The 13,331-nt window shown below is 47.0% G+C and overlaps 1 protein-coding gene across 1 annotated transcript; it reads right to left on the bottom strand.

The window, feature by feature from the left end:
• Positions 1 to 7,692: 7,692 nt before the first annotated feature.
• On the bottom strand, positions 7,693 to 12,871 carry LOC123860279 (potassium voltage-gated channel subfamily D member 3). The gene is made up of 5 exons (XM_045899036.3): positions 12,649 to 12,871; positions 12,200 to 12,289; positions 10,625 to 10,681; positions 9,215 to 9,462; positions 7,693 to 8,499 (listed from the first exon to the last, which is right to left on the bottom strand). Exons 1-5 carry the CDS (start codon positions 12,658 to 12,660, stop codon positions 8,298 to 8,300), a joined length of 609 nt encoding a protein of 202 aa, XP_045754992.3. The 5' UTR covers positions 12,661 to 12,871; the 3' UTR covers positions 7,693 to 8,297.
• Between the last annotated feature and the right edge of the window lie 460 nt (positions 12,872 to 13,331).

The following is a 13,331-nucleotide window of genomic DNA, read 5'->3' as shown; positions in this document are numbered from 1 at the left end:
ACAAGAAGAAAGGTGAGTACGGTACAATAAGATTTTCAGAGACCATAGTCACATAACCTATAGTTTGTTGTGATTGTTCTATTAATCTCTTACTGTGCCTCGTTTATCAACTAAACTTAATTATAGGTATAGGAAAGAACAGGTATATATAGGATTCGGTACTGTCTAGTTTCAGGCATCCACTGGGGACCTGGAACATATTCTTTGTGGATAAGGGGGGGACAACTGTACACATTCTTTCTTTTCTGTGGCAATCCTTTTATGATTATGCATTTGGGCCCCAAACCTTTTTGTGAACTGGATTTGTGGTGAGAGGACCTGTTACAAATAGAAATGTATTTACATTTTAAAGGGAAAGCTCTTCTTTCCTGTGTACATACTTATCTAGGCAGTGCAAACATTTACCCCCAGGACTGTCCGCAAACATCCACAGCCATTGTCATTTACTGTCCAACACTCACATACCACCACCCTAAACTCCTGTTTAACTTGGATTCCTGTCATCTGGTTTGGGCAATGGTACACTTTACTTACACGTATCTGTACTGTATATGTATTGCCAAAGTCAAATGAATTAAATTAACACTGTAAATAGCAAATCCATAATTAGGTCCACCATGTCATTAAGAGGTAGAGACTTTAATTACACACGTTTCAATAAGATCCTGTCATTGCTGTATAATTGAACTTACTTCTTTTCTTCTACCCTCTCCCCCACAATACAGCCAAGTTCACAGTCTGTCATTGCTAGGGGATTTTAATTAGGATACTGCTGCATCTTAATTAGAGATGAGGTTACCTATTAGTCTTGAAATTAATTGGATTCTTTCTTTAGGTTTGTTGTATTTTGTGTGTGTTTGTTTTTTAATTCAAAAATAAGCTGGAGGTGAGAATACATATAGGAAAATAATGATTGCTTCACTTTCCATAAGCATTTGCTTGGAAAATTTCAGCCGTTACCATCCCAAAGAAGGGATGCAGTAATAATGGCGGCTGTGGAAGGAACTGCTGCTATTTGTCCATGATTATATGGAAGACTTTTTTGTTTAGAATTGGCAGTCAAGGTGCATGCTTCCGTCCTCTGTTAGGGACCACAGATAGGTTTTAGGTAAATTTGCTTGTGAATGCTTTGTGGTTTAGTCGAAAGAGCATTCGTCCTGGTGGAGACTCTGCCGCTGCCTCCTTTATCTTGCACCTGTCATACCACCTCTTAGGGTCTAGTTTTCTCATCAATTAAATGAGACTAGATTTTTAGGCTCCCAGTTTCTAAGACTTAATTAATATATGACTAATAAGAGAAAATAGTTTCTAGTTAGGGAAAAGAATAATCATTTCATGAATATACAGAGCCTTTATAAATTCAGGTGATTTGGATGAAGGCCAGTGAATTGGGTTAAGGTCTGAATTTTAGAGTGCTAAACAATACTGACCACAACTTTTCAAGTTAAACTTTTAACTTAAATTAGGCTAGCAGTATTAACATGTAGAGAAATCTTTAGGAAACCTGCAGCTGTGGATAATTCTGACTTGGAAGACATTATTATTTTGGGTAATAAAGTAACATTTTCTAAATTAGCTTAAGTATTACAGTAATACTTAACCTTTTAAAAACGTCTAAATACTAAGCCCCTGAATACTAAAAATTGAACAGGAATTATACTACGTGAAGATCAAATTGTATGAGACAAGAGAGTAGTATGAAGTTCTAGGTTTTTTTCCCCTTCTAAAAGTAAGTCTGTTAACCATTAAAAATAAGGATAGGGGCGCCTGGGTGGCTCAGTCGTTAGGCGTCTGCCTTCAGCTCATATCATGATCCCAGGGTCCTGGGATCGAGCCCCGCATCGGGCTCCCTGCTGGGCGGGAAGCCTGCTTCTCCCTCTCCCACTCCCCCTGCTTGTGTTCCCTTTCTCTCTGTGTCTCTGTCAAATAAATAAAATTTTTTTTAAAAATATATTTTTTTTTTTAAGATTTTATTTATTTGCGAGAGAGAGAACGAGAGACAGAGCATGAGAGGGAGGAGGGTCAGAGGGAGAAGCAGACTCCCTACTGAGCAGGGAGCCTGATGTGGGACTTGATCCCGGGACTCCAGAATCATGACCTGAGCCGCAGGCAGTCGCTTAACCAGCTGAGCCACCTAGGCGCCCAAATAAATAAAATCTTAAAAAAAATTTATGAGGATATTTTTGATAGTCGTAGCTGACCATTGGAACTGGATCAGTCACCAGGTGTTACTCTCTTGTTTTGGCAGAATATGGATTTGTGCCTCTGTGAGCAAGCACGTATGTCCCAGTTAACACTGAGTGCTTTTCAGTGAAAACAAACCTGCATTGCTCAGTGCACATCTGGTTTTCAGTTCCTGGGCTCCAGATTATGTGAGGTATGGATCCGTAGTGACACCTAGTGGGTGATAAGGATATGAGCACCTGAATTTCATAGCCAGCTTCTAAGGCCTTTGAGCACCGTGGATTGGCCTTGATGTTCCACTTCTGTTACGGTTTTCATTGATTGGGATGTGGTTGTGGGGAAATTAAAAGGATTCCCATTGTTGTTGGGAATATGTGTTGTTCACATTATGGTGGAATATGAAAATTCCTGTTCTCATTACCTAAATCAGATTAGATATCTTCTTCAAGATATCTAATCCAGTACCCCCATTCTTAAGATGAAACACACTGAAACCAAGAGAAAAGTGCCTGATGGGAAGTCATGCAAGGAAGCGACAGGACCTAAATGTGAGCCTCCGTGACCTAATCCCAGAGCTTCCTGCTGTACCCTACACAGCATTTCATTTTGGGGTTTCTTTTTAGTTTCAGACCCTGGTTTAGATGGACTAAAGATTCTGTATTCTCAGCAGAACCAGCACTGATATGTAAAGGCATATCAGTATTCTGTATTCTTTCAGTAATTCAGGGCTGGGGCTCAAAACAGAGCTGTTGACAAAGGCAACCCAGTGCTTGTGGACATCCCTGACTAAAGCATACAAGCGGGCAAGAACCATGGTCTGTGTTGTAGAGGGGTTGCTTGCACTGAGGGGGGGGGGGGGGAGGAGGAAAGATGAGACCACTCCATCAGCACCCTCCAGAGATGCTGTGGCTTTTCTCTGGCAAGAGAGAAAGCCCCTCTGTGTTCAAACTATCCTTTTTTTCTAGTGGATAGCCAGGAGAATTGGTATGAAAATAAACATTCATAATCACTTTAGGGTTTGTGGCACATAGTCTGTTTAATCCAGATCGGATACATCAGGTACAGCAGTGACACATGACTCAGTACTGTAAATGATAATACGTTTTAACATATGCACTACAGTTTCAAAAGAAGACGACAGGAAACTCAAGAGGTTTTTTTTTTTTTTTTTTTCCATAGAAAGTTTTCACGTTTATCTTCCTGCAGTTTTGTACAGTATTTCTTCTTTGCCGTTGAGATGTTGGTAAGCAAAGCCCATTTATTATATGAAAATAGAAAAGAACACACTTGATGTTTTTCACGATAACATTAACGGAGGGGGGTGACCTCTAAGGAAAACATTACACTGGAATGTCTGATTATCAAAAATATACCATCCCTCCCACCTCCCAGGTTTGTAAAATAGTCTATTGGTCCAAGGAGCCCCCCAGGACTTGGGTCAGTGCCCTACACTGGTTTGGAGTGACATCATCCAGTGTAGTTAAGTAACCTGCTAAGATAAATGTCATTCCCACACTTGATGAGAAAAACATAGAACATTCTGAATAGAAAACAAGACTCAGAAGGAACCCTTTAAAGCTGTTTCTTTTTCTGATAGCCACTTTCTCTTCATGATGCTGTTTGGGCTCCAAGGGTCATGGGTCATAAAAAGGCTTTTCCTTCGTCCAGTCATTTTAAAGCTTTGCAAATGATGCGATTTCATAAGGAAATCAGAAAGGGAAAATAAAAGTCTTCCAGGTTCCCGTTTGTCATGGTTACCATGCCAACTAGTTTAGAAGGGAAACTAATATTGCCTTAGATTAACAGCATTGGGATCTTTCTGCCTTGTAGTGACCTGATGGTGGAAGGGAGGGAGCCTGGACCACTGGAATTCATTAATAACCTCAGAATCTAGGTTTAGCTCCATTTCAACCACTACCTCTGCAAAGTTAAGAAGACAAGGAAAAAAAATCTAGGTACATGTTTCAATGTACACTTTTCCTGCCTATATTCTGAAGAATAAGTGATATGATCCTGAACTGCAGGAATCATAGTTTGAAAACTAGGTAAAGTCCTCAGCACGTCTACAGGGTGGCTCTCATTAATCATGGATCAGCATTAACTGTCCACTTTAATTTCTGTTCAAATTCTTTGTTTCTCTTAGTTTCACTTTTCTACTTGCTGACCTTAAACTCCTGTGTGATTGTAGATTAATGTGTTCAACTGTCACTGAGAATATCTGATCTTTCAAGCAGGAATCTGCGCAGTTAGTCCTGAACTTGACACGTTAAGGGCATAGGGGATGAAAGCGAAATAGTACAGTTTGCTTCTGGAGGTCCTGGTTCAGGGTGGTTCTGATGGAATGCTTCCTCCCCCTAATCACCACCCTGGAAATCCAAGTATTAAAGATAGAAGCAAACCCCAGAGTAATGCAATATGATGTGGGAGAAAAATCTTAGGACAAGATGTCTAAGCCCTGGATTGCAATCAGTTCTGCCACTAACTTGCCTTATGAACTTGGATAAGTCACTCAGCTTCTTCCTGCTTGTTTTCCTTCTCTGTGGATCCAGGACTTAGTCACTTGACCTACTACCATCAGAGGTTGTAGTAAGGATCCAAAGACTCTAGAAGATACGCTTTGAAATGTATCAGCCCTCTCTTCAATGAGAAGAGGTAGCATTTGGCTGAAGGAAAACTGTTCGCTTGTTCGCCTTTTTCTTTTTTTTTTTTCTTTTTTTGGACAGAATTGATAGTCCATAGCTGGTTCTAACCAGGGCATGGTAGTTTCAAAAGGATGGTCTGTATCAGTACAGTCAAATTTTTCCCAAGGCCCGTGTCCAAGTCGTATTGACATTTACATAAGACTATGCCTCTAGTTACAGCATGTATTCTTTGATGGATCTTCTCCGAAGCGTCGTTCCTTCAAGAGGTAACAAGTGTAGTGGAGAAAGCATTAGACTAACAGCCAAGTGACTTCGGTTCTGGTCCTGGTTAGGACATTAATGACTGCATGATCTTGAGCAAGTCACTTCATTTCTCTGGGCCTCAGCCTTCTATACTGTAAGGTATTCCTTAATCCCTTCTAGTTCTGATATATTCTTAATACTATGTTTTCTAAGTTTCCATTCGTTTGAACGTAGCCTATAATAATAATTATTTTTTAACACTCTCTAATGCTGAGTGGCATCGAATGGGGTAAGTGGATTTGGGAATCTTCTATTATACTGAAGTGGTTCAGGAACTATGAAAGCTCAAGAGTCATTTCCCCTGAAAGCCACTGCTTCCAGAAAGCCCTGATATCCTGGTTCTTCAGTCACTGGTCAATGAATTAGATTTATTACACCGATTCAGCACACTTTGGCCTTTTAGTTGACTTACAGAAGTCTTCCAGCAATGTAGTCTTGCTGTATTCTGTTGTGTAGATGCGCCATTTTCCTGGGTTGACATCTCTTGGACCAGAGGTGAGCTGGGTCTCTTATCCCTGGCCAAGTCTACACTGGGGGATGGAGATGGAAGGGGATAGTCTAAAGTCTTTTAGGAACCGGCATAATGTGGGATTTAGACATGAAGTTGAAGGAACACAAAACAGTTCATTAGGGTCAAAAAATGAGAAATTATTTGAGACATGATTTTTAAAAACGTGTTCATTAATTTTTGTGGGAAGCGCTAAAATGCTCCCTTGGTGCACTATCAAACAGATCCTGGGTTGGATATTGTCATTATTCTAATCCTGTGATGACCTGTTCTTAAACACGGGCACTTTCTATATGTATGTAACCATGTTCTTATTTTCCTCTTTATCCCTTACCCCACTCAGTTTTTATGATGTAAACTTAGATACTACAATATTCCTAACTTTGTTCCATTACCATTCTTTCAAAGGAAAAATTCCATTTCTAGTCCTGTGCCTGACCTCTACATGGAGTCCAGCCCAGGCTTTTGCCTTCCCTAATGGGATATGTGTATGAAGTGAGTGGATTCAAGTACTTATTCTCAGGTGTGTTTAGGTTGGTGGTGTTGTGTTTGTGTGTGTGGGGGGGTGTACACATATATTCCTTTGTAGTTGTAAAGCTTTTCTGTCTACTTAGATTGCAGGCTCAGAAGGCCAAAACCACCCCATTCTCATGGGGTGATTTCCCCCTCATGAAGCCAGACCCAGAGAAAGGACTCAATCGGTGGTCAGCAAGGAGAGCAGCCTCCCCGTCCTCTGCCCACCTGGCCACCTTCTGGTTAGAGGCCACCTCAGAATCCACTGACCTTCCCCTCACACAGGGTCACTAGAGCTGGGGCTTCATTAGGAGCTGGGGCCATAGGGAAGCCCACAAAAGGTGTTTTGTAGGTTCCCGACTGGTGAAACTTGTCTGGATGGTTGTGGTGGGCAGAGAGGTCCTTGGCCTACAGTGAAACTGCTGATCACTAACCTGTAGAATGGATGAGGGGCTTCTATATCTCAGAGCCCAGACTAGAGAGACCGCAACTGGGGAGGGTGGGCAGGGGCTTGTCACTAACCCTGAGGCCCACCTGCCTGCCTACAAGCAGTGAAAAATGGTAGGAGGCTTCCAGAAATGCTTTCCCAGTCCCCCCAGGGTACAAACCACTTGAACAGGTTCTCCAAAAGTAACATCACTTCCCTTGCACGGAGGTGATCAGGCTTCACCCACACTTCAGTTACCTTTGGGGACATCAGGCCTGAAGACCCTTCAGACCTCAAACATTTTTCAGGCCAGGTAAGAATCATTTAGAATTGCTTACTTGCTTTCACACGTTGGAGCATCCTTCATGAAGCGCACAGGCTTAATCATCTGCAGCCTCTGGATGGGAGTTACCTCAGTCATAAGGTAAGTCGGAAGCTTGCCTTTTCTGCAAGAAACTGCTTATAGGGCCTCTTGGCAGAATTCTGGATGGGCTTTATGGTGGGTCTTGAAAGAAGGGTACATAACAAGGTGCTCCAGCGGCCGACTACAGCTGTGAGCCCTGGGTTCTTCTGTTCTCTCTTCGCTAGCACACGCCTGACTCCACTGTGCCTCCTAGGTCTTGGCTATTTTCTGTGTCAAGATCCCAGTGTGAAAAATCTGGTCATTCCCTTTTTTTCCCCCAGAAATGGAAACTGCAAAGACCACCCCTGCAAGGGAAGCACTTTGTTCTATAAAGTGGACTTCCCTCATCCCTAAACTCTTCCGTTTTAGCTTTATTCTCTTCTTTTACACAGCCGCACTCACACAACTATAACTCCCAGGCATGAGTCTGCAGGTGCTTGGAAGTGGAGAAGGCTTTACTAACATGTCTCAGGATCACCGGGGTCCATGTAGAGACAGATGGCTGGACACAGAGAAGAACAGCCAGGGGGGTGAAGCAGAGAGGTACAGAGACAAAGGACAGACGGAGGGAAAGTGTTGCTGTGTGGTCAGTTGGCAGCTCTGTGCAGGTCAGCTGGGCAGTGGGGGCCCAGGCTCAGTTGACCTCACCCACCTGGGGGAATGGAGAGAGAACTCAGCAATAACTGACTTCTTAGCCTAAAAGCTTCTGCTATAAAAGGAGAAAGAAAAACAAAAACAAAAACAAAACAAAACCCTCACAAAATGCATTGTTTTGGTTCAAAGGTATTGGGTCCATGGAGAAAAATATTTCACAAAAATCCGTTGGTGTTTTGTTTTCCACCTTTTCCCATGAATAAATATTATCCATTAAGAGCCTTGAAAAAGGTGCTTAAATACACAGTGTTATATTTTCTTCCTGTTTTGCATGTGACAACTCGGCCTCTGTGCTGTTCTTGGTCTTGTATTTTCCTCACCCGGGTCTCCAGAAACAACTGCTATTGGGTCTGAGGCTACCCCCTCCAGGCCCTGTCCTGGCACGCAGCCTCTACACCCCCCACCCCCCACCGCCATCCCATCTCCCACCCCCCTCCCTTCCTCTGGCCCCAGCGAGATGCCACGGCCACGGCCACGCCAGCAGCAGTGAACCTCAAGTGCCCTTTGCTGCCTCCTTTTCCTTCCAGGCACAAGTCTCAGTGCTAGGGGTGCAACGGGGCCGGCAGAAAGTGGGGAAGGGAGGGGAGAGAGTGGTGCCAGTGGCCACCCACATGCCAGCCCCCTTCACTCCCACTCCCCGCACGGGCCCTCTGTCCAGTGGTTTTACAAGGCGGAGACCTTGACGACATTGCTGGCTACGGAAGGAATGTTCGTGTTGGGGCCGGGGCTGGCAGGGGGTGGCCGACTTTCCCCCTCTGGGGTTCGCGCTGGGGGGGTGGGGATGCTGATGATGGCTGTGGTGATCTGGGATGTTTTGCAGTTTGGTCTCAGTCCGTCGTCTGCTTTCAAATTAAGGCTGGAGCGACTGAGATAAAAAAAAGTGAGTTGGTGATGGTGCTTCTTGCTAGTGTCCCCTAGCGTCCCTGACCCCCCCCACATGTCTAGCTCACTGTAACTAGGAGGAAGCTCCCACGTCCCTCTGTCTCTGCTTTTGGTAATCAGCCTGTCACTCTCCATTCTAATTATTATTTCTGACAATTGCGAAGTCCTGTATACTGGGCTTTGGAATTCAGAGTATGCGGTTTTTTTTTTCTCCCTGCCATAGACGTTTACCTATCCTTTGTGGCATTTGAATTTTGTTTTCCCTGAGTCCCTTGCAACTCACTGGAGGTAGTGGAAAGTGGCCTAAGTATAAGCAGAGAAGGAAGGGAAAAGGTCAGTCTGTGGTTCAAAGTCAGCCTGGGATAAGCCATGTCTAACACAATTGTGAAAATTGTTTCCCTGGGAAAACGATCCGTTCTTTGCACTAGGGGAGGTGTTTTTCTTTGTTTTGTTTTTTTGTTTCCCAGTTACTGTTTCTGGTATCTAACCCCACATTGGGCCTACACCTGCTATGGTACCCTCCCAAGCAAATGAAGGGCCTTTGGGTTAACTTGCAAAGATAAGGAAGGTGGAGGGGGCTCATGCATTACATAAAGGGAAGGAGGGCTCACTTGGGGCTCTCCTAAGGCCGAGGCTGTTCCCTTCTGGGACCGGCAGGACTTAAGCCTTGGGGAGTGATGGGGCTGGAAGCCACCCACCTGGTAGTGAGGGAGGGCTGCTCACTGCCCTGGATGTGGATCGTGCTGAGCTCTTGCATGCTGCGCAGGCGAGTGGCTGGCAGGTTGGAGTTGGGCAGGTGCGTGGTCTTCTTACTACGACGGGAGCAGCAGGTGGTAGTGAGGCCCGGGTGACTGGACAGTGAGGGACTTCTTGTGGACGGGTAGTTCTGCATCGAGCTCTCCATACAGTTCTGCTCAAACATCTGCTCATCTATGAACTCGTGGTTCTGTGGGAAGCAGAAGGAGAATAGGTAGGAAAAGGAGATGGGGAAGGAGGGGGATGAGCCCCCGTGTGCCGTGTAGCTGCCTGTCTCTGTCTGGGCGTCGAGAGGAGGGATCCCAGCGGCCTGGAGCATGGAGAAGCATTCGGGAGGGGCGATGTCCCACAGGCATCAAATGCAGAAAGAAAAAGATTCCTATTGGCAGCCCTGGCCATCAGGTTGAAGGGTGGGGACTGCAGCCATTAAATCGTGATGGGACACACACCCCATCTACAGCTTTGAGCTGACGGGACACAGAGGACCTGGAGGGATTTAGTGGCATCCTCAGAGCTAGAAGCAGACTTGACTTACTTTGCAGGGTTTGCACAGGATCTCCTGGAGGTGGCAGGTAAGGAGTCACTGACCCTGGGGAGTGGGTATGCTAGGCAGTCTTGAATGCTGGGTTGGATTTAATGGGTAAGATCCTTATGAATCTTGGGTACGTGTGAGATATAAGCTTTTGAAGGCACTGGATTATTCATGGAATTGGGAGAACTTTGCTCTTGAAGGCCAATGGGGTCTGTCAGGGTTATGATTTCTTTAATTTTTTTGTTCCCCCCCTCCACCTGATTATGGGATGCAGATCCTTAACATATCTGGAGGCACAGGATTCCCTAAGTCAAATATAAGCAGGGGAAGGAATGTTAACAGCCTCCTGGTGCTGAACCCGGGATAACCGAAAAAAAAAAAAAAAAAAAAGGCTGTTTGGTCAAGGTGACTAAAAACCTATGGTATTAATGGTCTGGCTGAGGCTGCCATTCTGGAGAGAATAAGCATGAGAAGAGCGTGCAGAGAGAGACCAGCCCTGGCAGCCAGTACCAGGAGCCCCTGCGGAGCTGGGGAAGGGGCCCAGGGACACTCACAGGGGACCAATATGGCTGCCATGTTCTGCCACCCTCTCTAAGCCCTTGGGGAGGTCAAAGGAGGGAAGCAGAAAAGCAGTCAGGTAGTTCAGCACAAACACCCCAAAGCCTGAGCTGCTGCTGGGAGTGGCAGTAGAGGTAGGAAAAGCCCCAGAAGAATTGATAGCACATGCAGAGAACCAGACCAGGGGGTAAAAAGAGGAGAATCCACAGACTCAGAATATTCAGAGAGAAACACATCAATTGAATTTTTAAAAAAGTGATACCTTGATGGTGGAGGTTCGTACAGATAACAGGGGATCATCCACAAGATAGGACAACCCCTACAGGACAACATGCCAACAGAAGATAAAAACACCATTGATTGTACATTCCAGCATTCCCAAGCTCAGTTCTGACATTCAGTCCCTCCATCCCAGCATTCCACCCGGGAGTCCAACATTCCACCCCTTGTTCCAACACAACCCTGTTCAAACCCCACATTCATTCCTTCCATCCCAACATTCTGCTTCTTCTAGCCCAACATTCCTCCCCTGAAGTCCAGCATTCCATCTCTTTCACCCCAGCACCCCCGCCCCACAATCCGACATTCACTCCCGCAAATTCAGCATTCCATCCCTTCAATGCCAACATTCCAGCCCCTCAAACCCAAACATCTTTACCCATATCCTTTCAGTTGACACATTCCACCCAGCACATGCAACTTGGAAAGGGCAGTTGGGTCCGGGCCTATCCCGTTGGCAAGCTCTGAGTCTTTGAGAGAAGTTCTAGATATACATATACAGTTCTTAACAGTAAGACATATTTGATAAGTCCTGGAAACTAGGGTTCTCCGAGTACTTTCCCATTTGGGAAGCCCTCTTTGGGTTCAACTGCCATCCACAGTATCCACACTTGGCTCACAGTAAGAGTCATCTGACGTCTATTCCCCCTGCACCTAGAGGCCAGGATATGGGACATTCAGAAGTAGAAACTTCCTTCCCTAGGGTGCTGAGCCCTGACCCTGGGCTCTCTGGGGAGGGCGGGCCTAGAAAGAACAGGGAAGAGTTGCACTTTGTCTCTCTTGGGTTGTCCACCCTGACTTCTCCTCTTCCCTACTGTTCCTGGCACTTTTTGCCAAGGGTCAAGGATTGGCCCCACTGCCCTTCCTTTCAGTCTGTTTGTGGGGCACAGGCAACATGCCACATTCCAGCTACAGCATCCTAAACCATGGCTCTATTTTAACAAGAAGTCTTGCAGAATCTGAACTCCTTGGGCGCTGCAGGGTGACTAAGAGGGAGCGGTACCCATACAATCCCTGGCTAGAGAAATATAGGCACCGCCTCCTTCATTCACTGTCCTCTAAGGAGCAGTGTAGGGAGCAAAAGGGACCTACACGTTGCATCAGCCTAGCCCCAGGGACAGGACAAAAACTGATGCCCTTCTCCACTGTCCTGTAGCAACCTAGGATAAATTCAGCCCGAGTTTTGAAGAGTGATGCCCATCCGGACTGAGAAACAGAGGCGGAGCCCTCAGCTCTCAGTAACCATGAAAACACGGCTCTAGGGGCCCTGTGGGGGTGTGCAGAAAAGCTGGGGGCAATGAGCTTCTCTGTTGCTGCAGGACGGAGCTGGCCTCCGACCCTGGAGACTGCGCCCCGCCCCCCTCCTTGGGGTCTTCCTCCTGAGGGCGGACAGAGACCTCGTGGCTACTCTTTGGATCTGAAGGGGACAGACTCGGACATCTGCAGCCTGGGCCCGGGGTGAGGATGTGGGCACAGAGCTCTCCCCTTGTGAGCTCCAGCCCTCAGAGAGGAGGGTGGGAGTCAGGGGTGAGAAGGGGCGCGGCGGGCTGGGACTCACAGTGGTTTTCTCTAGACAGTGCAGCAGGTGGTGGTGCTGGCTCTCGGCGAGTGACGTGCTCTTGCCCACGTGCCCCTCCTCTGGGGTGCCCTAATCAGAAAAGAGGAGAGGCTGCGGATCACGCTGGTGGCTCCTCCCGTCTTCTCCATGTCCTTCGTTTCTCCACAGGAGGTGGGAGGGCCCCAGAAAAATCGGGATGAACCAAATTTCAGGGTCACCAGAGAACATGCTAGCTCTGGAGCTGGGAGCCCTGGGTCTTCAGCTGGGTCCAGGGTAGTGGTGAGAATCCCATGGGAGAGGGTCCGTGGAGGGGTGCTCCCGGGAGAAGGTCTGGAAACATGTCCTTCTTAGGGTTCACACTGGGGCTTTGGGGGTGGTGGTGCCCCTGGAAAGAGAAAAGAAGCCCGTCTCCCCTCCCTCTCCCCAGCCCAGGCCCTGCAGGCACCTACCATCAGCTCCATGGCCTCTGTGAGGAGTCCGTTGCGCTTGCTGTGCAGGTAGGCGTTGGAGCTGCCTGTCTTGGCCACACGGATCCTGGCAAGGCGGGCCTTCTGTGATAGGCAGAGAAAAAAAAGAGTGAGCGAGCCTGAGAGACCAGACAGCGAGCCTGGCAAAGCCAGTGACAGCAGGCCATCCCGGCACGGCTGCGTTCTCAGGTGATGCCTGATGAAGGGGAGGAAACGGCTTCTTCCCAGCCACTTACGGATCTCTGTCCGCAGACCCTGGCCCTGGGTCTGAGACTCTGCGTACCCACTCGGTGCAGCCTGGTCCTGGTCAGAGTTCCCAGGGGTCTCTACTCACCTCTCCAGCCTTGGTGCAATCCCGGCAGCAGAAATACCACTCATCAAAGCCCTGCCTCCTCCCAAAAGCTTCATGACCTTTACCTACTCGGTCTCGCACTAGAGTATTTCTCATCTCTAACTGGATCGCCAGCTCTAGAAAGGAGGATGGGTTATCTCACCCAGCTGTAGACCCAGGGCCCCTAGCTCCAGAGCTAGCATGTTCTCTGGTGACCCTGAAATTTGGTTCACCCCGATTTTTCTGGGGCCCTCCCACCTCCTGTGGAGAAACGAAGGACATGGAGAAGACGGGATATCCTGACACTCCTCGAGGGCCCGGGGCCCTTCCCTGT

The sequence above is a fragment of the Mirounga angustirostris genome, unplaced genomic scaffold (genome assembly GCF_029215605.1).
Source record: "Mirounga angustirostris isolate CCGP_5_RB_7025 unplaced genomic scaffold, mMirAng1.0.hap1 SCAF_4, whole genome shotgun sequence".
In the NCBI taxonomy this organism is placed as follows: Eukaryota; Metazoa; Chordata; class Mammalia; order Carnivora; family Phocidae; genus Mirounga; species Mirounga angustirostris.
Note: the sequence above shows the minus strand (reverse complement) of the source record. Positions and strands in the feature narration are given on the sequence as shown.

Excerpts from the sequence above, each read along its gene's own strand:
- LOC123860279 (XM_045899036.3), bottom strand. Across the intron at positions 10,682-12,199 it reads ACTGTCTAGAGAAAACCACT|GGGTTGTCCTATCTTGTGGA; the intron begins GTGAGTCCCAGC and ends GTTGTCCTGTAG. Across the intron at positions 9,463-10,624 it reads TACGAACCTCCACCATCAAG|AACCACGAGTTCATAGATGA; the intron begins GTATCACTTTTT and ends TGCTTCCCACAG.